The 23,675-nt window shown below is 42.9% G+C and overlaps 1 protein-coding gene across 2 annotated transcripts in view; it reads left to right on the top strand.

Annotated features, from left to right (window-relative positions):
* Positions 1-19,734, top strand: part of LOC111069084 (carboxypeptidase N subunit 2) — a 52,390-nt gene extending 32,656 nt beyond the window's left edge. For both annotated transcript variants that reach the window (XM_022358975.2, XM_041593746.1), the window contains exons 2-4: positions 13,575-14,594; positions 14,650-15,002; positions 19,572-19,734. In XM_022358975.2, coding sequence (XP_022214667.2) covers positions 13,606-14,594; positions 14,650-15,002; positions 19,572-19,588 — 1,359 coding nt within the window. In that variant the 5' untranslated portion in view covers positions 13,575-13,605 and the 3' untranslated portion in view covers positions 19,589-19,734. The remainder of the gene's footprint in view (positions 1-13,574; positions 14,595-14,649; positions 15,003-19,571) is intronic.
* Positions 19,735-23,675: the final 3,941 nt, after the last annotated feature.

Here is a 23,675-nt window from a genome sequence, read left to right as displayed (position 1 = left end):
TTTCTCAGCTTTTGAACTCTTTCCGAACACAAAATTGAATCATCAATCAAAAATGTGAATCGAATGCAGTCGAAATGTGACTGACTGCACGAATCGATGATATTCAGCTGCAACTGTCAGAAGACCACAACCACAACAACAACAAAAAGTGATCTAAGAAAACGAGAATTCGAGGGGAGAATTTCATAATTAAGGTGGACCGTGCCTTCTCTTGCCTCACCTTCTGGCCTCTTGGAATTCTCTGGCCTGGCACATCCATCCAAGTGCCAATTAGGCATTTTGTACATTTTTCTTGGTCAGCTTCTGTCGAAGGCGACAATTACCAGAGCCAATGTATTGACCACAAAACATTTGCCTTCGCATTCAACTTGGCATTTGTCGCATTATTTGTTTGTCTCCAGCTCCCTTCTACCGCCTTCTCTCTGGGACTAATCGAAATTAAATGACGTGTGAATGTTGGCAGCTGTTTTGTGTTGGCTCTCCTCTTGCCGTTGCTGTTGCTGTTGCTGTTGCTGTTATTATTATTGCATAGCTTTCGATTGCTGTCAGCTCCCAAGTTTGGTTACCCCAATTGCCACTGGCTTCGTTTTCAATTGTTTTTTTTTTTTGTTCTATACTCTGTAGAAATGGGTGTTTCAGATATGCGACTAAGCATATACAAAGTGGGAATGAAGGTCAACTAGCTATGAATTTCGTCATTGAATTCCTGCCATGAACGCCTTTGGTGTTTATTATACAGCCTTGATGTTCACCCTTACTTTGATCTGAAATCTGAGCACATTTAAGTCCCAAGTAAAATCCTTTACTTTTCTAGCATATGATAAATTCAATCCTCCAATCCCAATACATCAATGAGCAACTCGTATTTTATTTACTTCAAATGAATCCCCATTTTGGTAGTGTATTTTCAATAACGACTCCCAACTATTCCCTCACCAATATGCTCCCGTTCTGTACTATTGATTGTCATTTATTTTGGTCTGTGGTTTTTATCAATTTTGTTGTTATGTTGTTGGCTATTTGGAGTAACCAGACCTCAGACCCTGTCCGACCAGACACCAGAAGGAGCCATAAATTATGACGATTGTCAATGGATGATTACAATTGCGCGATTGCGATTATGATGACGATGACGACGTCGATTACCAACTGCCGTTCAATGTTGGCAGCTTTCATAAATTATATTTCAGACTTTCACGCCTCCTACGAATATTGGGGACTGGGGCCATGAGTCGATTCCGATGGTGGCTTCTGCTCTTCTCTGTTCATACTCTCCCATGTTGAACATTTAATTAATGTTTAAATAAACCGAGAGATGGCTGCTTCTTTCGGATTTCGCCTCCAGTCATTTGTGGATCAAAATGGAGCTGTGAGAAAATTACAGAAAAATATCAGTCGATCATCAGAGTTTTTGTGCTACTTATGTTTGATTAAAATTTGTTTAATTTATTGTTGCTGCTGTCGGAGTTGACCAAACGTTGAACTTGTCCATAAATTGTTCAATTTTATGCTTGATTTGCTATGGCTTGTGTGAATATCTCGATGATATATTGACTATAGAGAGATTAGGATGATGATCGAAATGAGGCTGTTTTCTAACCATCCACTGCTGATGCCTTTCCCTTTAAGTTCATCTGCTTCTCCGACTTGCAACTGTCATCAAATTGCACTCAGCTTGTCATCATTTACAGCTTTGTGCTAATAGTTTCACTCGGCACATGCAGACACTTCTTATAGTCTCTGAGACAGCAGTGTTCCCCCAGTCAGAGTTGGCTAATTTACATATAAATTAAAACTAGAAAAAGTCTAGTAGAAATATATAAACGCACATACAACACACACACACACACACTTATGGAGCTCCAGCAGTTTGTTAACCTCGACTCAACTGCGTCTCGTTCTTGCTGTGAGTTTCTCTACTCATCTTTTGGCTTTCAAGTTGGTCCGCCCCGGCATTCCATACAGAATTTCATAAATGCCAAGCAATAAGCGACCCAAAACGGCACGAAGTATATGCAGGATGAGGTATAAATCCCAGAAAGATGGAGAGAAAGAGTGAGAGAGAGAGAATATCATATAAAAAAGTCGAGCCACATATGCGACACTTTGCTGCACATGTCCTGCCACAGGACAAAAGGCATCTCATGCACAGAAAAACCGCAAAATGCTTAAATGTCTTTGATGGGTTGTTCACAGCCAAAATCCAACCCAACCCAACCCATATCCCTCCCCCCATTCAATGGGGTCCAATTTTAGTTTTTGGTTTGGTTTGGTTTGGCATTTTGTGCTGTGCGCTTCAAAGAATGTTAACGGTTCGAATTTCAAATATTTTCTCTGTTAAAATTGTGAGTTGTAAAATATTTGGAATGGAACTACCGCCAACCCCACCACCAGCTCTGCAACCTCTTTGATCTGTTAGCCGATTGATATATCAGATCATTAATTATCTGCTGGCTTGTGTGTGTGTGTGTGTGTGTGTGTGTGTGTGGTTAACGGTTTGAACTTTTTCCAGTCTCTCGTTTGCGAAGGCTCGGCGCCTACTTTCTTGGCATATTATTTGTACAATTTCACGGTGTAGATACACAAATAGTTTTTGGTGTTTTCTTGTTTCGATTCGCTTTGGCTACTCACCTGAAAACATTTGAATTATCATTTTGTGGCATTGCCTAATGATGATTGTTTCGCATTTAATTGGTTTTTCGGTACAGATTTCGGTAGGGAATGACTAGCAAAAGAAATCGATCAACAAATGGTGGGGTTGGCATGTAATGAGGTTAAATGATTGGTTATCTGAGAAGTTTTCAGTGAATGTGAAGAGATTTCAGGCACAATTATGGAAGTTTAAATAAAAGTATAAAATTTACAAGAAATATTATATTATGAGTGCCTGAAAGTCTTTGAAATTTAAGTATTTTTCCCTGAATTTAGCTAAAATCTGTCTTATTTGCCTAACCCTTTTCCCTGTTAATCCTACCGATCCATCAACGACAGACCATTACAGCCAATCATCATTCCAGCTGTAACCAAATCTCTTACTTTAACTGCCAACCAAATCAAATCTATAGCCCCTCTAATGCATTAGAAGACCCCGCCAAGAACATGGATTGCCTATTTCAGCCAACCCCATCTCTAAGGAGCGGCATTCTAATTGCCTTAATCCATTTATAAGGTACAACACAATGCACAACGACCCCCCAACCAACGACCAGGGAAAAGCTACAGAAAAAGAGGAAAAACAAACAAAATAAGCCAGACAACAACAGCAGCAATAAATGGGAAAAAATGTCTTTTTTTCAGTTGTTGCAATATGACAAGGCTAGTAAATAAATAGGGCTGAGGAAAATGTCGAAACAGCCCTTAGATCTCGGGGGGGCCCACGACGACGACGACGACGACGACGACCACCCGCCGCCTGCAGTAAAATGATACAAAGAAATGCGAGACCAGACGGGGACTTGGACTCCGATTCACCATCGTTCGGGGAAAATCCTTTTTATTAGTGCGATAAAAGCCAGCGAAATATGGAAAAATGTACATAGGAAAGGAAAGTAAAGTAAAGAACGGAATGGAACGAAACGGCAGCACAACGATTTGCATTGCCTACTTTGCGGCGTCTTTTATTTATGAATTTCTTGTTCGCCTTTTTATTTGGCTTGCCTTTCTTTCTGCCTTCCCTTCCATACTAGGAAAAGCTGCGCTTATTATAATTTCCCTTTGTGCATTAGCCAACCCATAGCCCCCCCTGCCCCTTTGACTGCTACCCACTGTGCACAGTGGGCCAAATGGATGTTCGTTGTAAATGTTCCTTCTCGTTTTTTACGATTTGTAAGTGCAATCGGCTGTACAAATGCAAATCTCCCATTGCTAGGGCTCTTGGGGTAATGTTATCCCTCGAATCTCAAAGTCAACTAAGTCGTTGAAATTTTGTTCTAATAAGATTTCGCGGTATTTCCCCGCACGTGTTGCTTTAATAAGCCACCGTGGGTGCGGGGTGCGTATGGAGAGCAGGACTTCCCCCAAAAACAGCGTCCAACCACCCGAACAAATTACCCTAAAAATCTCAAGAATTTTTTACGCATTTTTTTCTCGGATTTTTGCCCCCATTTATAATGATTTTTTTTGCCTCGAGTTTCAGTTTCATTTTGGGCTTATGATTTTGATTTGTGTGTTTATCTTTTGAATTTTTATTAGCAAATAAGATTTTTTTGATTTTTTTCTGTGTTTTTGGGTTTTGTAAAATTAAAACGAGCGGAAATGATGGGAAATAAATATCCGCTTACAATTAGAAATGGATTTCCCTTACCACCGGAACATCTGTTCTGTGGATATTGCAATTTAATCATAGGAATTTGTCGATGCCGAGACCCGAGCGCCGCCGCGTCCAGTCGGGACGTACAGCTGTCAATTTGAAGCATTTGGTAAATAGGGACAAAAGTTATAGACTGATAAAGCACACAAATTGATAGAAGTGTTTACAATGTTGTAGATAGATTTGTCTAGTCGTCAGTGTTTGCCTTTGGCTAAATATCGAAACATGTGTGCAATCCAGAGCTTATCATCGGGTCCCGTCCCACCATCACCGTCACCATCCAACACCATTCCCATTCCCACCCACTCTCCCGACAGTTGTCAATAAAATAATGCGAGACATGTCTGTATTGTATGTGCTGTAGCCTAAGAGAACTCTTTGACTGGTAGTAGTTCTGGTTAGAGCGATTTCTGCTTCCGCAACAAAGTTGTCGCTTTGATGTTGGCCGCCACAGAGAGGGGCTTTCAATTAGCTTTACACCTTTCGCGACTTCTGAGTTTTAAGCTGAGTCGGTGGAGAGCCCACACAAAGCGCACTGGACGATGAGTTCCAAAGAAGAAGATATATGGATTCTCTTGAGGCCGAAGATAATCGTTAGGGATGGGAGCGTGCTTCTAGATTTTGCTGAGAGTATATTGCTATAGAGAGCTGGAAGTAGGCAGAGAATACCACCAAAAATAGCCATTGAAAACTAAGGATAGTTTTTCAAACTCTAAAGTACGATTACTCTTTTCAGATGAAAAAGATCTGAAGATCTTTTCAGATCTCGTGATTCCATCACGCTCTGATCCCTGAATATCCCGGTTCTCCTGTGTTCATTTATTGATCGTTAAAAATGATTTAGACCTGACAATGAGACATTGTTAAGAGCGACGAGGAGCTCATAAAATGTTGTGGTTTTTCGGTCTCTGCCTTTCGTCTTGGTGAAAAAAAAAATACATATGAACCAAAATACGCTCAAATTAAACAATTTTTGTTATTGTTTGCTGTTGCTGCTACTGTTCTCAGATATCTTTTGTGGTTTTTGCGGCAGGCAACATGTTGCTGGCAATATACCAAATGCCCCAAAATGTTTCCCAGCAACATGCTGCCACAGCAACAACAAATTAATGTTGTCCAAACACGAGAAAACCTTGTAAACTGTCGGCCGTTGAGGAAGATTCCCTTTTGATTTTTGGCAGGCACACACAGACAGAGGCACACAGTCCAGTCCAGTCCAGTGCAGAGTCCAGAGGCAGAGGCAGCGACACAGTCAGTCCCAGTGTCGGCTATGGGAACGAGCTTCTTACCAAAGGAAGCTGCACGCACAAGTCAACCAACAAGTTCTGGCGGCTTTTGACTTTGGCCTTTTGCATGTGGACTTGGCTTTTTGCTTGTGTTGTTCCTGCATTTGTTGCACGCTTAAATGTCTTCTAAGTGGCGTAAATCTTAAATTGTTGCCCCAGGCCCTGGCTCTTTGCTCTTTTTTTTATGGTTTCAGGACTTTGATTTGCTCTGGCAATCGTCGCAGATTTGGGGGATTAGTTTTAGTTGCTGATTTGCTGGACTCATTTTTAAGGGCATTTTTTTAGGGCTTGTTCATTTTATATGCAAATTTTGGCTGAGAGTTTTTGGATATACTTTTCAAAGATACATTCAGTTCAGGATTTTTTTTTGGGCCAGACGTTATGGTTTTGTCTGGCTTGGGTTTGTTTTTTTGCTGTGGCCAAAAGCGGAAAACAATTAGAATGAAGTATAAAAAAAGAACATGAACATTCTCATATCTTTTATCATAACTTATAGATAGCTCCCCTCCTAAAGCATTCCTAAAGTCCGCCTTTAATCTCATCCTCCAAGTCATGTTCTCTTTATTTCGCATCCCAACAATTGGAAGTCTTCCATTTGACATTTACCAAGTCAAACACCACAATAACTTCCAATATATTCCATAACGAAATGATTGATTGTTGTCAATAGATTTTCCACCAAAGGAATTAACAGTTCAAGTGTTACATAGCTCTTTCCGCCTCCTTTTACTCCTGCTGCTCAATCTGCCCACAATCGATCCACAGCGCAGCTGTCAAAGTCGAAGGAAGCATCCATATAAATGACTTCGAAATTGTCAAAAAAAGAAGAAACATTTTTGTCACGCAGCAAAGTCGATGACGTCGCAGACGGTCGCGTAATCAGTTCCGCTTAGGCAAGTGACAAAAGTCAAAGGAGATGTTGGAACTATGCAGCTTTCGAGGCCTATCTAGAGGGCTGATGATGCCGATGGCATTGCTTACTGCTCTGCTGATGATGATGACAGCCGCGTGTGATTGACAAGGATTTATGATTGTTAAAATTTTGTAAAATCTTCCTCGAGGGTTGAGCACAGGAGCAAAGTACAGACGAAAGTGAATGACCTGCTTGCATTTTGCTTGTAAAGAAAAGCTAATAAAAACAAACACAAACAGGCATTCATTCAAATGCTGTGAAAATTGCATATTACGAGTATGTGGTGTTGTACAGTAAACAATCGCAAAGGGAACTCAAATGTCAATTGTATTCAAATATAAATGCATTCAGAAAGGGATCCTAAGAACGTTGAATCCTTATATTTAACATCCTTTTCTTCTCTTTTTCAACTCCTCAACTTTAAGCACTGATATGTTTTAACCTTTTCGAGTTGCTTTTTAGCCAATCTCCACTGTAGTATCACTCATTTCTCTCTCTTTTGGTTCACTCACCTCTTGGCGGGAGCTTGGGTAAACATTTTTTGCGGGCAAATTTTTGAATGCGTATTGCATTTCATCTCTAAACGAGATATGAGCGACCAGGACCAGGACGAGGACGAGTCCTTTTCAAGATGTTCAACGAAAGAGAGACAGAGCTAGAGCTAGAGCCAGATAGAGTGGCAAGTGTCTGCTTCTGCTGTGTGCATGAATATTCATGCCTTGTTTATGCATATTTGCGTGTCAAGTGATTCCTTCTCCACTCTATCGCTCTTCTGCTCTGATTCCCATTGCTCTTCTTCTTCTGCTTCTTTCTCCTTGCTCTTCCACACGTGCAACGCGACGTATGCGCAATATTTCCGCTTCTGCTCTCGGTTTGCTTTTCAAGTTTGTTTGCCATTAAGAATGGTGTGGGGTGGGGTCGGGTCGGGTCTGGGGTCGGGTCGGGTCTGGGGTCTGAGTCTGGCGATGAGATTGGGACCCAAAACGTTGTGTGAAAAATTGTCTGTTTATGCTCACATTTCATTTGAACGTGAGTTTGTTTGTTTGCCAATTTGAAGTGCTAAAAAGTCGGTGCATGAGCCCCCCCCGGGGATGGGTACGGTACACATTTCTCCGACAAGGGAGAGAGCTCCCGAAGGGGCGACAGACTTTGATTGCAATTTGTGCTGTGTGTGCGGAAAATGAATGTCTGAAAAGAGGCTGTTGCAACACATTCCTGGCCTGGTAAATGGGCAATGCCACTTGCCACTGTGAGAGAGAATGCACACAGGGATGCAGCGAGGAAAGGAAAGAAATTATACAATGGAAAATGGGAATAAATTTACCAAGTGATTTTTCCGGATATAAAGTAGGAACAGTCCATCGAAATTTTGGAATTAAAATGGACCACAAACTATGCCTTATTCTCAGTTCTGGGTCACCAAAACCAGTCGGTCATTCGTATTCAGAGATTTCCAATCATTTCCTGTTTTTCTCCCCCCAATATTTCCTGCCTTGGTTCATTCCTTTCACAAGTCATTTATTACGAGTGCTATAACAAAATTGTTTCTCAGCTAAAAAATATTGTTCACATCAGTCTGATTTCGCCAGCATGCCCATGACAATTGCCAAGTCGAAATGGGGCGTGACCGGGCCATGTTGCACTCCAGAGTTTCAACTGGAAATTTGCCATGGCCTAGACAGCGACGAAGGCGATGGCGAAGGAGACGGCTGGGATGATGGATACAGAGAGTCAGAGTCAATGTCAGAGAGTCAGTTCGAGCACGAGCAGAACAAAATATGGCCAAATGCCCTTGAGTGATCTATGCAAAGCAATGCGGATCAGTTGAGAGGATCGATCGTGGCCAAAAGGTGGTTACGCGGTTGGTTCGGCTGCTTTTGGGCCAATGCGAAATGAAAGGTAGCCGTTGCCAGTAGCTCGGTAGCCGACTAGTCATCAAAACTGGGAAATTAGCATAGACATAGTTTCCTTTTTAGCTGCCGTTTCTTTCGTTCGTTTTTTCTGGCTCTGACTCGCAGCCATTGCCAAAGTGCGTAGAAAATCATGAAAATGGCTACTGGAGTGGCCAACAAGTATCAAGACGAAGATGGGAGATGAAGATGAAGACGGACGGTGGACTGTGCCTGAGCCTCAGTCTCAGCCTCAGCCATGGGCATTAATTTCATACAATTAATGGAAATTATATGAAATTATGAGTGGAACATTGAAATTCCTTGTGAACATCACCCGGGACAACAACCAGACGCAAAATCCACTCCAACTCCAATCTCGAGGGGTCTCTGGGGGTTCACTACTACTAGCTTGGGTGGCAAGTGTTTCTCTCGCAGTAATTCTCATTCTCTCTCCACAGGGCCAAATGAAAGAAAATTAAATTTTTCACTGTCTTCTTAATTGAAACATTAGCCAAACATTTTATCTGCCCCCCACACTCGCAGGCAGAGTTCTCCTTTCAGCTCTCTGTTCATTTACATTCAAATTAACTCGTAATGAAAACGAGTGTCGGGGAAAACTTTTGACTTTGACTTTGTCTGGTGGCTCGTTTCCTCGTTTCTGGGGGTTGTGGCATTTAATTAGTTGCTCTGATTGTTGCCCGTTCCTAGTTTATTACTATTTGCTAGCCATTTCTTTCTGGCTAAGTCAGTGGAATTATCCACGCCCAGATCTGGCCTGGCCTGGTCTTCGGTTTACGGTCTTCTGTTTGTTTTGACACTCATTTAATGTCCATTTGATGGCAGTTACGTTGCAACCTATTCGATTGAATGAACAATAGAATGGAATTAGGGGTGGGTAAACAGGCAATGGAAAAGCCAGTGGAATGGTAAATGGATGAAGTCATTGGTACTGGGAAAAGTTGTGCTGTGACAAAAAGAAACAGAAGCTCAGATTTGGTTGCTGTTCAGAGTATTCAAATTTTAATTTAAAGGTTATTTCTTTTATGCTGTAAAAGTACGATTCAATACGTCTTTTTATTTATTCCTTTCTACTTTTGCCCTTCGTATTGGGGTTGTCATTGATACAGTTTCCAATTGCACTTGCCACAACCCGTTCCCACCCCTACCTGAACACACCACACCTCGCAACACCCTTCCCGCAGCCTATGCCAACCATTTCTCAGGGCGCAATGTTGCCGTGGCAAAAAGAAAACAAGAAAACAGCAACACGTGCCCTTTTAATTAAAATAAATAAATAGGCGCAAACACATAAATAAACAGAACAGAACAGAACACAACGGCAGAACTACAATACCAAATGCCAAATAGAGATGATGGAGTCGTTCTCAATTACTCCCGAGTAGAGTTCTCTGTTGCTTCCAACAATCAACATTCATGTCAAAAATGCTTTTGCCTGGTATTCAATTTCATGCATTTATGCCGGATGGGGCATAGAATGGGTTGGGCCCCAGGACAAAAGAGTGCGCAGCAGAGAGAGAGAGTTGGGCCTGGGTTGCCTTAGGCCATGCTTTGGTTTTATATATACGAGTATTTTTCTGGCTCGTTTGTATTTCTTTGTGGAACGTGCGCATTCCAATTTGAAGCGAATTATTATTTAGTCGAAGCGAAACGAAAAACGTTTCTTGGAATAAAAGGAATAAAACCTTGGAGTACAACTTAATTTTTCCGTATAGTAGACGGCCACAATTTGCATGTGGAATAAATCAAATGTAAAACGCATAAGAGACGCCACCACCACCACCCACACACACACACACAGAAGTCAGGAAAGAGTACGCCACACCCAGTCCAGACACATCCTGAGTTATGAGAAGCAGGAACCGTAGCAGCACAGGACAGGGACCTTTTGTCTGGGCAGGATTATGACCATTTATTTGCTTGTCCTGTGGCTGAAAACGGTAAATACTTTTCCCCGTTCTCTGTTCTTTTTCTGGGGGTAAATACATTTCCCCGTTCTCGAAAACGTTCAACGAAAATACTTTGCTGTGTGTGTGTGTGAGTGTGTCGGGGGAAGGGGTGTAAAAGTTTTAGCCTAAGGCGATTTTCCCCAGTACAAGAAATCAAAATCAATGAAGATTTTGATGTACAATGGAGCAAAAGCAAAAGTAGTTGATGCCAAAAGGCAGCACCAATGTGGCTTCTACTTTCTGGCTCCAGAGGTTCGCTTCGGTTCGGTTTGAGTTCCAGTTGCCTGGGTTTGGCTTCCTGAACTTTGCTGGCGCCCTTTCATGGATTATGCATCGCTTAGCCCAAACGCAAAACTTTCAACCAACTCAAATTATTTATTACTAATTGAAGGAGTAGCAGCCGTAGCAGCTATGGCACTGAGAACTCTTTGCAATGACTTTTCCTGGGCGATTTAATTTGATTATTTTACGCAAAAATAGCATTTTCCACAGAGTTCAATTTGTCAAAGTTAATTAAATCGAGTTAAGAACTTTATTGAGCATTTCCTGTGCCAAACAAATGGAAACCAATCAAATTTAATGTGAATTTACCTCGGTGGCAGGGCAAGAGAAAATATGTATCTCTGGTCTCTGGCCAATGGGCAGGCCATAATAATAATTTATGTGATGGCAGCGCCAGAAGATCTGCAAGCCATACATATATGTATATGTACATATATGTTTGTAAGTATGTATGCTTCATGTTATTTTTTCCCGAATACTCTAAATATGGGAGAGTATGGCAGATTTTATGGTGAAATTTGTAGCTTAAAGAAAATATCATAAATAAGGCAAATGAATAAATCCTAAAAGAATAAAATGGGCCTATCATACCCAATGTATAAGCAGGAGAACTTTGTACGGATATTTTATAGATCAAATAAAATCTGAAAAGAATAATAAAATAATATTGTATGTCTCCTAGATAATACAAGAAGGCAGAAAATAACTCGAATATTTATTTTTTAGATGGTTCTCGGTAAATTCTAGATAAATCCTCACCTTTTGTAGCTGAAGGATAAACCATGAGGCTCTCCGAGAAATATTCTAAAAAATTTTAAATCTTTATTTCATACATCCATATTCCTTTAGCTTCCCAAAATGCAACCCAAGAGTATTCAGACTTCATTTTGGAACACTCTTCGCTGCCCGCTTCTTTGTATTTTTCATATAAATGCACAACATTTTGATTGATTCAATCAAAACGAACCAAAACGCAAAAACAGCGATCAGTCAGTCCGAGTGCGGGACTAAGAAGTCGTTGTCGGAGTCAGAGATCCGAAAAGTTGGAGGCATCAGGTTTTCTGCATGCCTGTCACGTAATTTATTGATTTAGCTCTTGGGAATACGAGACTGCGGATCGTGAAAAATGAAATGTTTGCCACTGCCAGCAGCAGCATCAGCAGCAGCAGAAGCAACAGCATCAGCAACCACATCGGAGAGACAGACACAGACACAAAGTCAGATCAGACCAAGACCTGTACATGGTTGTACATACCTGGGCATGATGGCTGACGGACTGGACCCGGCCAGACTTGGGCTGATTGGTTGTCGATCGATTTGGCTGGCGGCCAGACAAATTCAAATGCATTGGCCCCGATCTGTGAATGCAACTGCTCCTGGATGGAAGGGGATAAATGCGGGTAGGGGGATCAAAGGCACTTACGCATGTACGCCTCAAACGATACACAGGAGAGCGAGAGCACAAGCATAAGCACAAAACTTGATCATCGGCAGGCCACAGCGATCATCGATCAACAGACAGATGGACAGATCGACCGACAGACACACAGACGGACAGAAAGACAGACAGACAACTCCCATCGACTCTCGAGAGTCTCGAGAGATAATGGCCGGCTTGCCATTTTGCATTTTTGCATTTGTAATGAAACTGAAAACCAGAATGAATTGTAATTTGTTCGAAATCAAGCCACGGCAGCAGCCAGCCAACCCATCGGTTCGGTCAAGTCCCAGTTTTGAGCACAGCACTGGGGAGAGATGGTATCTACAGCAAAAGAAGACTACATTTGCGATTGAGGATGTTGGTTGTTGGAGATGTGGCGATGTGGTTGGGTATGGGTATGGGTATAGGTCTGAGGCGGAGGCTGCTGTGGACAGAGGTTGATAGCATTGAACTTCGGTATGTGGCACAGTGGGTCGCGCATAAGGAAAGATTAAGCTTCATTGTTTTTCATTTGTTTGAATCTAGAAACTCTGCAGATAGTAGGTAATGTGTGTGATTTAACCCTAAGAAGTACAACTCTGTGGAAATAAATTTTACATTTAAATCTCCTTAAAGTTTAATGGCTAGGAAAATTAGCTTGGGTTCTCAGAAAGAGAGCGAGAGCATTAATAGCATTCACGTCATCCACGAATCCTACTTCTGCATATTTTTTAAATATTTGAACATATTTAATAATATTTTTAATTAGAAATAAATAAGGTTAGACTATTATACATATGTACGTATCCTAAGTAGCTTCATTTCCATGTTCTCATTTCAGTATCACATTTTCTACCCATCTTGAACCACTGTTTCCTGGCCCGTTTTTCCCTGCTCCCAGCCTCGGGTCGTCTCAGTTTCGCTTCTTCATCTTTGAGCTGCGCTCAGAGCCGCAATTCGCATGTAAAGTCGGGCATTTTCAACTGTTATCAGAGCGCCGACTTTTGTGCCTCTTACAGATCATCTCGCACTCAGGCAGCCCGTCCCCAGTTCCCACTCTCCACCAATGCACTCCACCAACGGCTACGCAAATGGCAATTTAAGTCATTTTGTTTGCAGTTTTTTGTTGCGTTTCTTTTTTTTGTGTAAGGCGAATTCAAAATGGTTTAATATTATGCACAAATCGAGCGAGTTGCGTAGTAAATTATGGGCCATTAAATGGAGCGGGGAAACATGGCAGGCAGTGGGCAGCAGGCAGGTAGGCTCCAAGGAGTTTACATACCTGACCAGACAGAGCCTGTGCCTGAGCCCTGCCTCAGGTGGGAAAATCTTGTGTAAAAATGGCCAAAGCAGAGCAGACGGCCTTTGGGTGTAAAATGGGTGTATTACGCAGAAATGCGTGCTACCTGCAGGGAAAACCATTAGAAAAAGAGTCACAGCCGCGGGAGCAGCTGCGCCTGGCATTATGAAAACCCATTTTAAAATCACTTCTCTTTCCCTTGCAGCGATCAGTTTGGTTTCGAAGATCGCCTCAAGATGTTGCCGCTGCTGCAGCTGCTGCTGCTCCTGGCCACGATCTCTCCCTCGTGGCAAGTGGGAAATGCCACACTAACTTACCTGACGAAGGCTGGCTGTGAGGCCTTGATCAACGATTCCAGTCTGTGCGAATGCCAGGATCAGGACATCAAATGTGAGACGCTGCAGGTGAACAGTGACAGCGAAAAGCTATACAGCATCAGCTGCCATATCTTCGATGCCAGGGGCTTTGGCTATATACCGCCCTTGAATGTGGGCAAAATTGGATCGCTGACCATTCAGAATTGTGCCATTCCCGATGCCAAGAGTATCCCCAATCTGATCAGTCAGCTGGGCATCACCAACTACACGGAGCTGGAGGTGTTCAACTTTTTTGATCCGAAAAAGACCGATCGGGCGGAGGTGCTGCAGCAGCACTACACAAATCTGCCGGGCCTATCGAAGCTCACCATCCTGGGCTTCAAGTCCACGCTGCCCACCAACTTCTTCCAGAATGTGTTCGAGCTGAAGCATCTGTCGCTGAAGGGCTACAGCGATCTGCCGGCCACCATCCTGCATCCTCTGGCCAATCTGACCAAGCTCAACATCGTGGTCAAGAACATACACAAAGTGGCCAGCCAGATCTTTGCAAAGCAATCGAAGCTCAAGCAGCTGGTCATCGATTGCGATGTGAAGAACAGCAGCGTCGAGATGTCCGCCTTTGCCTCGGACGAGCTCTGGCACATGACAGAGCTGCAGTCCTTCGAGCTCTTCAACTGTGGCGACAATGTGCCGACAGATTTGTTCTGGAAGTCCGAGCACTTGGCCTACATCGGCATTCGCAGCAACATCAGCTATCTGCACAAGGACTTTCTGCAGGCCCAAAAGCGGCTACTCACCCTTCGCCTCGAGCGGAACAATATTGCCCGACTGCCGGATCAGCTGTTCTACTACACGCCCATGCTTCTGGAGATACATTTGGCATTCAACAATTTGGATCGAATTCAAGCGTAAGTGGGCCCGCCCACCCAAAATATATCTAAACTTATTTCTCCTTTATTTTAGTGGTCTCTTTTCCAAGTTGAAGCAGCTTCAGGTGCTCAATCTGGAGCATAATCCGATTACCACCATCGCGCCGACCGCCTTTAATACCTTGTCATCGCACATTTATGTGGGGCAGCTCTACCCGAAGGCGGAGACAGCGGACTGGGCACGATCCACGAATGCCACCATCTGCGAGGAGGAGTACATCTATGGGGTGTGCATCTACTGCAAGCGGGACGAGTATATCGATCATTTCGCCGACAAGGAGAACTGCAATAAGCCCACCCTGAAGGCCAAGGAAATCCTGGCCAAAAAGGCCCTGGAAATTCAGTTGAATCTGAGCTCAACGGAACACAGGAAGGTGCCACAAGAGGGTGCGTAATCTGAGACCCGAAGACACTCGTACAACTTTCTCTCATTCCATACTACATAATACTCGTACCGATTTTTGTACAATAATTTATATTAAATTTGACAAGCGACTGCCATGCGAATGCCCATTCCATTGCAATGCCAAAATTGAAAACGAAATCAGAAGCAAAAAGCGCATGAAATACAAACAATATTAATATTTGTTGCTCGCTCTCAACGCCAAACGATGATAAGAAGCGGCAGAACTTTTGGTAGGGCTGGGGTCTGGGTGCGAAGTCAACAAAACATTTTTATATATAAATCATGAAGGAAAACAATTTATCTTTTGATTTGTAGCCAGGGGTGGGTTATGCCAGCCACGCAAAATGAAAGAAAAACTTTTTTGTTTTGTTTCCGGCAGCGGCAGCGGCAGCAGCAGCACCGGGAGCAACATGTCAAATCTAATAAGGCCTAATGTTGTCTTCCTCTTGGCCACCATTCCGGGATTCTAAGTGAAAGTCAGACAGTTGCAGTTGTACTCCCTTTTTTTGTCAGGAGGAATGAGGCAAAGCAAGTGAATTATGCGGGTCATGGGGGAACAGCGTGAGAGAGAGGAACGAAAGCGAGTTCAGATGATTTTAGATTGCTATCATTTGTGATAGAAAAAAGTGACAGAAATACCAACTGACAGAAGCAACAGCCCCGGGAGGGAATCTGTTCCCCTCTGATTTTATAATATTTGTATGTTATGCAAATCATATTTGACATTTGTGATTGTTTGCCCTAACATATTCGTACTCGAGAGGGTACACTGGGGTCCCACAGTGATGACAACTCATAAATGTCAAGGATATTACATGCTTGACATGTGATATCTGTGGGCTGCCCCGTTGCCCGAGATGAAAGTAGATTGAGAAGCAATCAAATGTAAATGGCAAGAAATGGAATACACTTAGGATAAGCGCTGAAGAGTGTTTAGGGTTGGGATAATCGGAACCCCAAGGAGCTCTAAGTGTTTTAAATGAATGTTTAGAGTAATCCAATTGAGGGGATATTCTGCTGTGAATCATCTGAGTGGCTTAGGGAGATGTCTAGAAAAGAACTGCCAGCCTTAAGGTGGCTTTCCTAAGATGTAAATAGTCTTTAGGGTCTTGGGGGTCTACGTTCCTTTAGATCCTGCCTTCACCTTTCCTTCAACTGTCACCTACTAATGGGTGTTACCAACCCGTTTTTTTTTTAGCCTTCTTCAATTCCCCACTTTTGGATGCGCTTTAATGCAGGCCATAACTCATGGCCTCCACGGCGGCAGCGACGACATTCTAATCTCAATTTGCTGTTTGAGTTGCCACTAATAAAACGCACGACAAACTGACACCACTGCATCGAACCACCGAACCACCGAACCACTCGACTCGCCTGAGCACCAAGCCACCAACGATCGCCTCCCCAGATACACGGCATTCGATTTGGGTTTACTTTTTTAGCTTTCTGTGTTTCCGATAGACATAATTTGTCGGGGCGTGAGGTGACACTGACAGGGCCAGGCACAAGGACAAGGACAAGGCGAATGGGGTTCTAGAGATGGTGGCATCTTGTGCTGGAAGTGAGCGATATTTGACTGCAAGATTTCAATAAAGTGGACTTAATTTTAGAATGGGTTGACTAGCAGTCTGCTCTATTTCCTATTGAAAATGATACAATATTGCGGTCAGAATTGCTTGTAATAGAAAGCAAAGAAGTTACAGCTCACGAGCACTTTCCTACCAATATATACTCTAAATTCTAGCTAATTTAGTGCCCTTAGCAAAACCCCTTTGATCCCGACTAATTTCTCATAAGCCCACACCACACCAATAACAACCTTTATGGACTCCTCTCTAAAAGGCGACACACGACCAGCGGCCGGCTAACATAGCTCACAGAGGGACCTGAGGCCTCTGGGCCGCCGCCGCCGCTCCACAAATGCAGCTTTTGTACTACTCGTATCTGGCGGATACATTTCAAAGCAATGCCAACTGGGCTGCGTTTATCGCTTGGTAGCCCCACAGACAGACAGTCGACATTCGGACAGAGGAGCCATAGCCACAGCCATAGCCATACCCAAAGAGGCAGCAAAACAAACAAACCCACGAGAGACAGAGGCAAATGCAGAGAAAGAGCCGTATGTGAAATTTATGGGCATCAACGTTGAATTTGAAGCGGGACCCCGAAAACCTCTGGACCTGGGCTTGCGACTGCGACAGCGACAGCGACTGGCACTGGGACTGGGTCCACGACTCTGTAGTGGAGTGGAGTGGCCTGTCCAGGAGTGGACTCAACTCAACTCGACTCGACTGGAGTGGACTGGACTAGCTTCAGTGGCTGGCTTGGCATTTGTAATGCCTAAATGCTTTGGCGAATTGATTTTTGGTGTAAACGATGTGCAATTTTAATGGATTGTGCTGCCAGATAAGCTGACCAAAGGAGGGTGCCTGGCGATGGACACTCCACACTCCACAGTGGACAGTGGACCTGGACCCTCTGGTTCGACTTTGGCTGACTTAGCGTCCGATGGTTGTGTCGTTTAATTGAATTTGTTTTGATTAGTTGTTGCTCTGAAGAACAGAGCAGCAAAGCAGCGCAGCAGTGCATATTGAAGCATTTTGCAAATGCAACTTAAAGAGTTCCCTCGCTGGAATTTTAAACTGCCAAAACAAGAGCAAACTTTGGGAAAAAAAAACACCAGAGCAGAACACAGCAGAAAAACCTGTGATGCCTTGAGGGCCAAGCCGCGGCTATGGCTACCCAGCCGAAAATTGACATTGTTCATAGTCATAACATGACGGAAAAATGTCAATTTAAATATTTGCAAATATTTTAACAAGACATGGCACAAAAAACACAGCAGCAGCTCCGGCGCTAATTTCACATGTGCGAAATAAAAATTGCGCACATTTTTTTGCTTCAAAAGAGAGAACAGAAACCAAAACCGAAAACCCCAAAAAAGGTGACGCAACTTTTTAATTAATTAAGAGAAAAAGGAAAAGAGTAGCAGGAGATGGAGGGACACCTGAAAGATAGCTGAAGGCTTATAAAAATATTATGCATAAAATTGCAAAAATGTATTTCGACTATGAGTCAAAAGAATGACAAGTATTTAAGGGCTCATAGATGAAAGTCCTGAGTTTCATGAGTAATTTATTTAATAAAACGGGTTTTGAATATACAAATAAATTACCTTCAATTCTTGGCTTGAATGGTGCGCGGACTTGTTAGATTAGAAATAAAGAGTTCCATATCAAATGGGATTTGACGAAAATTTGCGAAAATAATCGTATTTCACTTTTGACCTACTTTTTCTTTATTCAGACAGACTGTTCCTCAATTTAAGATTTATTTTTCTCAATTTTCTCTGTATTAGCCCAGCATAGCTTGGAGCTCAGTAACTTCTCTTTTCATTCCCATTTTGAGTGACCCAATCAAATGCAAATACTCCACACTCCTCCACTGTCTTCTCACAAGTCAAGACTTGTGACAGTGAGAAACCAAACACAGAATGCTCAGGCCTGCGGCCATGGCTGGTCAAAATCCAAATCAATTTGAATGACAGGCCCAAACCAAAGTGCCAGCAATGCAGTTAACTTGTTGATTTTGCCTCCAGGGGGCATGATACACTCAAAGAAGATGGAGCTCATATTGCAACTCATTCAAATCTGGGGAAAATTTCAATTGTTGATGCGTAAAAGTCAATTTGTGAAACGAAACTCCAGTCGTAGTGGGTGGGTGTCTGACTCCAAGGCGGAGGTCCTGCAATGGGAGTCCAAGTCGGATGCATTGTGTGTGTCTGTGTCTGTGTGTGTGTGTGCGTTGTGTATGCATTTCAATTAGGATACGATTGACAGATAAGCTCTGAGATGGGACCAGAGCCCCAGCCCCAGCCCCGAGAGCAGTTCGAGCCTGAGCCCCCAAGCCATAGGCATAACAATGGATCCGTTGTGCACTTGTGCACTTGCACTGGACGGATAAGGTTAAGCGCCAAACCCATGGGGGGGACCAAAGACGATATGCACTTGGCTTGTGGTTTTTCGAATTTAATTGAATTTAATTGATTTGGTTTTGGGTTCAGTTTGTGTCTTGGGCATGGACTTTGGGGGGATTCTGCAGTTTTGGGGTTGGTTTCCGCATAGGTAGGGTAGAGGTCTTTAAAGTTGGCCCGGCACTGCAACTGGACTTTACTGCTAAATGTTGCATGACTCTGCCGTGTAGGCTGTGTAGCCGTAGCCGTAGCAGTGAAAAATTGCAGCTGTCAGCGTTGGCCAGAAAAATGATTTGTTGATTTTGTTTCTTGTCTTGGACCTGGGGAGAGTATGGGGAGGGTCTTGCATAAATCATAAAATACTTTACATATTCCATACATATTTGATGCATTCCCCTATTCGTGGTGCCCCCCATACTATGTTGTATGTGCAATTAAAGTTAATATAAATGTTGAGTAATTATTGTGTCTGCCTCACTGTGTGAGTGGGGTCTGGCCAGCCAAAGCGGCTTAAATTATAATTGACTCAACAAGCCTGCCCAAACCTATCTAAATTGAAAATCTCTTTCTCTTGCAGATTATTCGGAAGACTAACCTCGCAGGAGCTGCAGGACTCTGATATTATGCATCAATGCTAAGTACAATACGAGTAGTTTATGATTTAATGAAAATGATTATATGTATTCAAAGAAAAACTCAATTGACACAATAAACTAAAAACAAAATAGGCTAAGCATAAAGCGCTGTGGAAGTGAGTTAATTTATTTGGATCTTTAAAGAAGAGTTATATAATTAGGAAGAACTTTAAAAATGCACAAAGTGGAGAGTCTTAAGAAAACAAAATTTTTATATATATATATTGGATATTATTTACAGTCCATGATTCAGATTCACATACCAAAAAAGAAAAATAAAAGCTCCCCAAACTGCACGCAACTATCAAATATCTCACGCAGTTCTATGATATTTCTGTATACGAGTATACGAGTATTTTATGTGCTATTAGCCCCCCCAGAAAACTAAACGTAATACAATAGCATTCCATTTGCCATGCAAGAACAACAACAACAACAGAACAACCACGACAATAGCTACGGAATGGAACTAATATTTGCCAAAAAATGCCAAAACAAAACGACTAACATAAAAATCACAATAAAATAAAACAAAAGCTGAGCACAACAGGAGGAAACACACAGAGAAGAGGACAGAGCAGGACAGGACAGGATTCCATGTGTGTGTACATGGCATAGGGAGAGAGATACCCATGTATACACAGAGATGGAATAGAGGGTGCTAGGCTGAAAGCTTTCTCCAGAGTTGCGCCTTTTGTATGGGTGATGTGTGTGTTTACATGGTGATTTTTTGCTGGCACGCGATATCCTTTTTGGCTCCCGCTCCTACACAAGAAGTGTTTGTTCTCCTCGTGACTGGTGCTGTCTCGTAGCTGTGGGTCTGTTTGCTTCTGACTGGCTGTCAGACTTTATATGGGGAACCATGAAATGTTCTGGAACACATTCAACTATTGTTTGAGTTCCTCCTTGGTGCTTCGCAGGCGGCTTGTGCCTGGCACACACACACATAATTGTGGCTAGTGTTGCTGGCTGCATTGTTGCTCAAACAAAGGCCGAGACAACATTTGTCGTAAGTTATTTATTTGGATTTATTACCAGGTCGATAGCACACTGCAGTTAATTAGAGGGAGTTTGGTGGTAAGGAGGAGTAAGCAGAAGTACGGCTGATATTACAGGAATTATTTTCCACCGATGAAAGCCAAAATACTTTTGACATTTTTAGCTATTAGTGGTGCACGTGGAAATCAATGGAAATATTGTGACTGGCAGAGTATTTATACATATACTCTGGAGTAAAATACCGCCGCTTGATAGCACTTCGTGCAACAGCAACTCAAGGGACAGCTGAAGGCCAGCCGCAACGTTGCAACTGCAGAAAAAGGTGTTCTCTTTCTCTGTGGATGTCATGTCTTCATTGCTTGTTGCAAACAACAACAGCAGCAGCAGCAGTAGCTGCCACAAATTTATGCACGCACATGCAGCTGGTTGCAATTTTTTGCATGTAGCCGCCTTTTTGGGGCGTTTGTCGGCGCGGAGTGGACTGCTGCAGGTGCAACCAGCAGCACGTGGCATGTGCAACAATGATGTCAAACAAAATATGCAGTCAGATCTAACAGACAGAGCGAAACAGCACATGGAATGGGCACACTCTGTGGATGTGGATGTGGTTGTGATTGGGTTGTCACCAGGTTGTCTCTCTGTCGCTGGATATTTCAAATGCCATTGAGGTGGCATTTTTTCTAAGCCAAGGAATGCATTGAGACATGTTTTGTTTTGATAAATGGTTGGCAGTTGTGTATGGGGAGATAACAAATTGTAAACTATTTAAAACTCTGTTCAGTATACACTTAAATAAAAAATTTAATGCCGAAAATAAGCGAATATGTCGAACTATACCATTCTAACTTAACAATTCCCATCACGGTCAAAGTTACACACACCTCATATCAAGCTGTAGACACTACCCCCCACTTAACCCTTAGTTGTGCAAATTGCCCAAAGGACAATCGACTCGACCGCCCAATGCCGACACAAACGTATCAATAATTTATAATATTTAACAAAGTCACGCCCTCTGACAAATCGCAGTGCATAATGCCTAACCCACCCACTGCCTAAGCATCGAAATTAGCGCAAATAACAATTAAAAATGCTTGAATGCATTTAATTACGAGTATTTTGTTGATTGTTTGTGCAAATATACCTACTCAAATCAAATCAACAAAACTAATCAAAAATGCAATTGGAAAATACATTGCAAAAATTAATTAAAATGATCGAAGTGGAGAGAAAAATAAACCAACAAAAAAACACCCAAAAACGACCAGTTAATGAGTTGATTAATAAACAATTAGAAAAAGGCTAATGCTGGGTGGCATAGAAAAGGCGGAGAGTAGAGTAAAAATAGTTGGCAAATCGATTGAAATTTATGAGCTGGTAATTGACGCCCACACACACACACACACACGGTCCCCAGAGCCAGAGCCATAGCCTGAGCCATAGCCAGAGCCAGAGATCGGGCCATAACTCAGCACTTACCAAGTGGCGACTGTTGTAAATCAAGTGAGGCCCAACTTGTTTGCTCTCTTGGCATGCAAACTTGCCTCAGCTGGAGTCGCAGTCTCCCCAGTCAGGAGTCCCCAGTCTTCGTCTCAGTCTCAGTGCGATTCCCCCCAGTCAGACCCTGCCCACTCTCAGATCCCCTGCTAGATACCCGAAAATTTTTACTACTACCTCTGCCATAGAGAGGGTGTAGTAGGAGCCACTGCCTAGCACAAAAAGTGGGTGGAGCAGGCTCCGATCCCAGTGGCAGCCACTGCACTTGGCTTCTGCAGTTGCAAATTTCTTACTTCGGCCTGTACCTGGACACGCCTACAACATTTTTTTTTTTTCGAGCTGCTGCCACTGCTGCTGCTGCTCTGCTGCCCTCAGGTTATTTTTTGGGACGCAAACATACACACACAACTGTTGATTGTCAGATAAGTGGGCCCACGACTCGACTCGACTCGACTATGGCTTTGCTTTGCTTTGTCGGAGTATGTATTGGTTTAGGGGACTCGTACTCGTACTCAAGCGCAAATATGTTAATTGCAGTCGAGGCAGCAGCAAACAGAAGCCGTAAGGCAGCTCCATTTGGGGGGGAGACTCAGGCAGTGTGGGCTGGCAGCAGATTGTCAAAGTTCAAATTGAAATTAAAATAAATGTTTCGCAGCGTTAATTGCTTCATTAACAGGAAAATTACTGCTAAAGATGTTGGAATTACAGACCATAGCCGGAATTGGCCATTTTAGAGGCGGTAATAGATTGAATTTTATCTATGTGATGCTTTTATGTCTTCGAAAGCTCTAACTAGAAGTACTAACAGGTATGGTTATGCTAAAACAGTTCCCGAACATTCTATTAACGATGATTATTCTTCTATGACTTTCTTTGCCCAATCCTAAAGAGCAAACAAGCCCAAGGCAGACCCAAATTTCGTTCAAGAAATTCCCAAAAATTGCGCTAAATTGAAATTAATTTAGAGACACAAAATGCGTTAATTGAAACATTAGAGCCCAACATTTGATTGCTTAATTTACATGAAAATTAACTAAACCAGGCGGCCCTGGGTGAGAAGGCGAAATCACAGAACAGACCAGAGAGAAAAATGCGCACGAAAAGATGCCAGAAACAGCAGAGGAAATCCCGTGCCGGGGAGTCATCATCCCCCCCATCTAGGGGTTAGAGGACAGTTCGAGTTCATAAAGACGCAGACCATTAAGACGTATTAATTCTTGATTTTGCACCCTCGTTCGGGGTCCAGTCTTGGCTCATGACCCGCGACCCAACACCGAGAATGCTGTCAATTTCTGGCCTTCTCGGGGGCGGGCGCTGCTTTATGCCCTGCCTTCAACGTCTGTTGCCTTTTTCTGGTTGTCGTTTTATTTTTAATTTCGTCTGAGCGCGTCTTTTTTTATGCCGTCGAGGCTCATTAGATTTGCAAAATGTTTTCTCATCTCTCCTTTGCTGATGGTGGTCGTTAATGTTATTAGGTTCTTGGTCTCTGCCCTGACCATGCCCCCCACTCCACGCTACTCCACTCCAGGAATACCCAGAGCCAGGCCACC

Source organism: Drosophila obscura, unplaced genomic scaffold (genome assembly GCF_018151105.1).
Source record: "Drosophila obscura isolate BZ-5 IFL unplaced genomic scaffold, ASM1815110v1 contig_200, whole genome shotgun sequence".
In the NCBI taxonomy this organism is placed as follows: Eukaryota; Metazoa; Arthropoda; class Insecta; order Diptera; family Drosophilidae; genus Drosophila; species Drosophila obscura.
The sequence above is the reverse complement of the archived record's forward strand: the minus strand, read 5'-3'. Positions and strand labels throughout refer to the sequence as shown.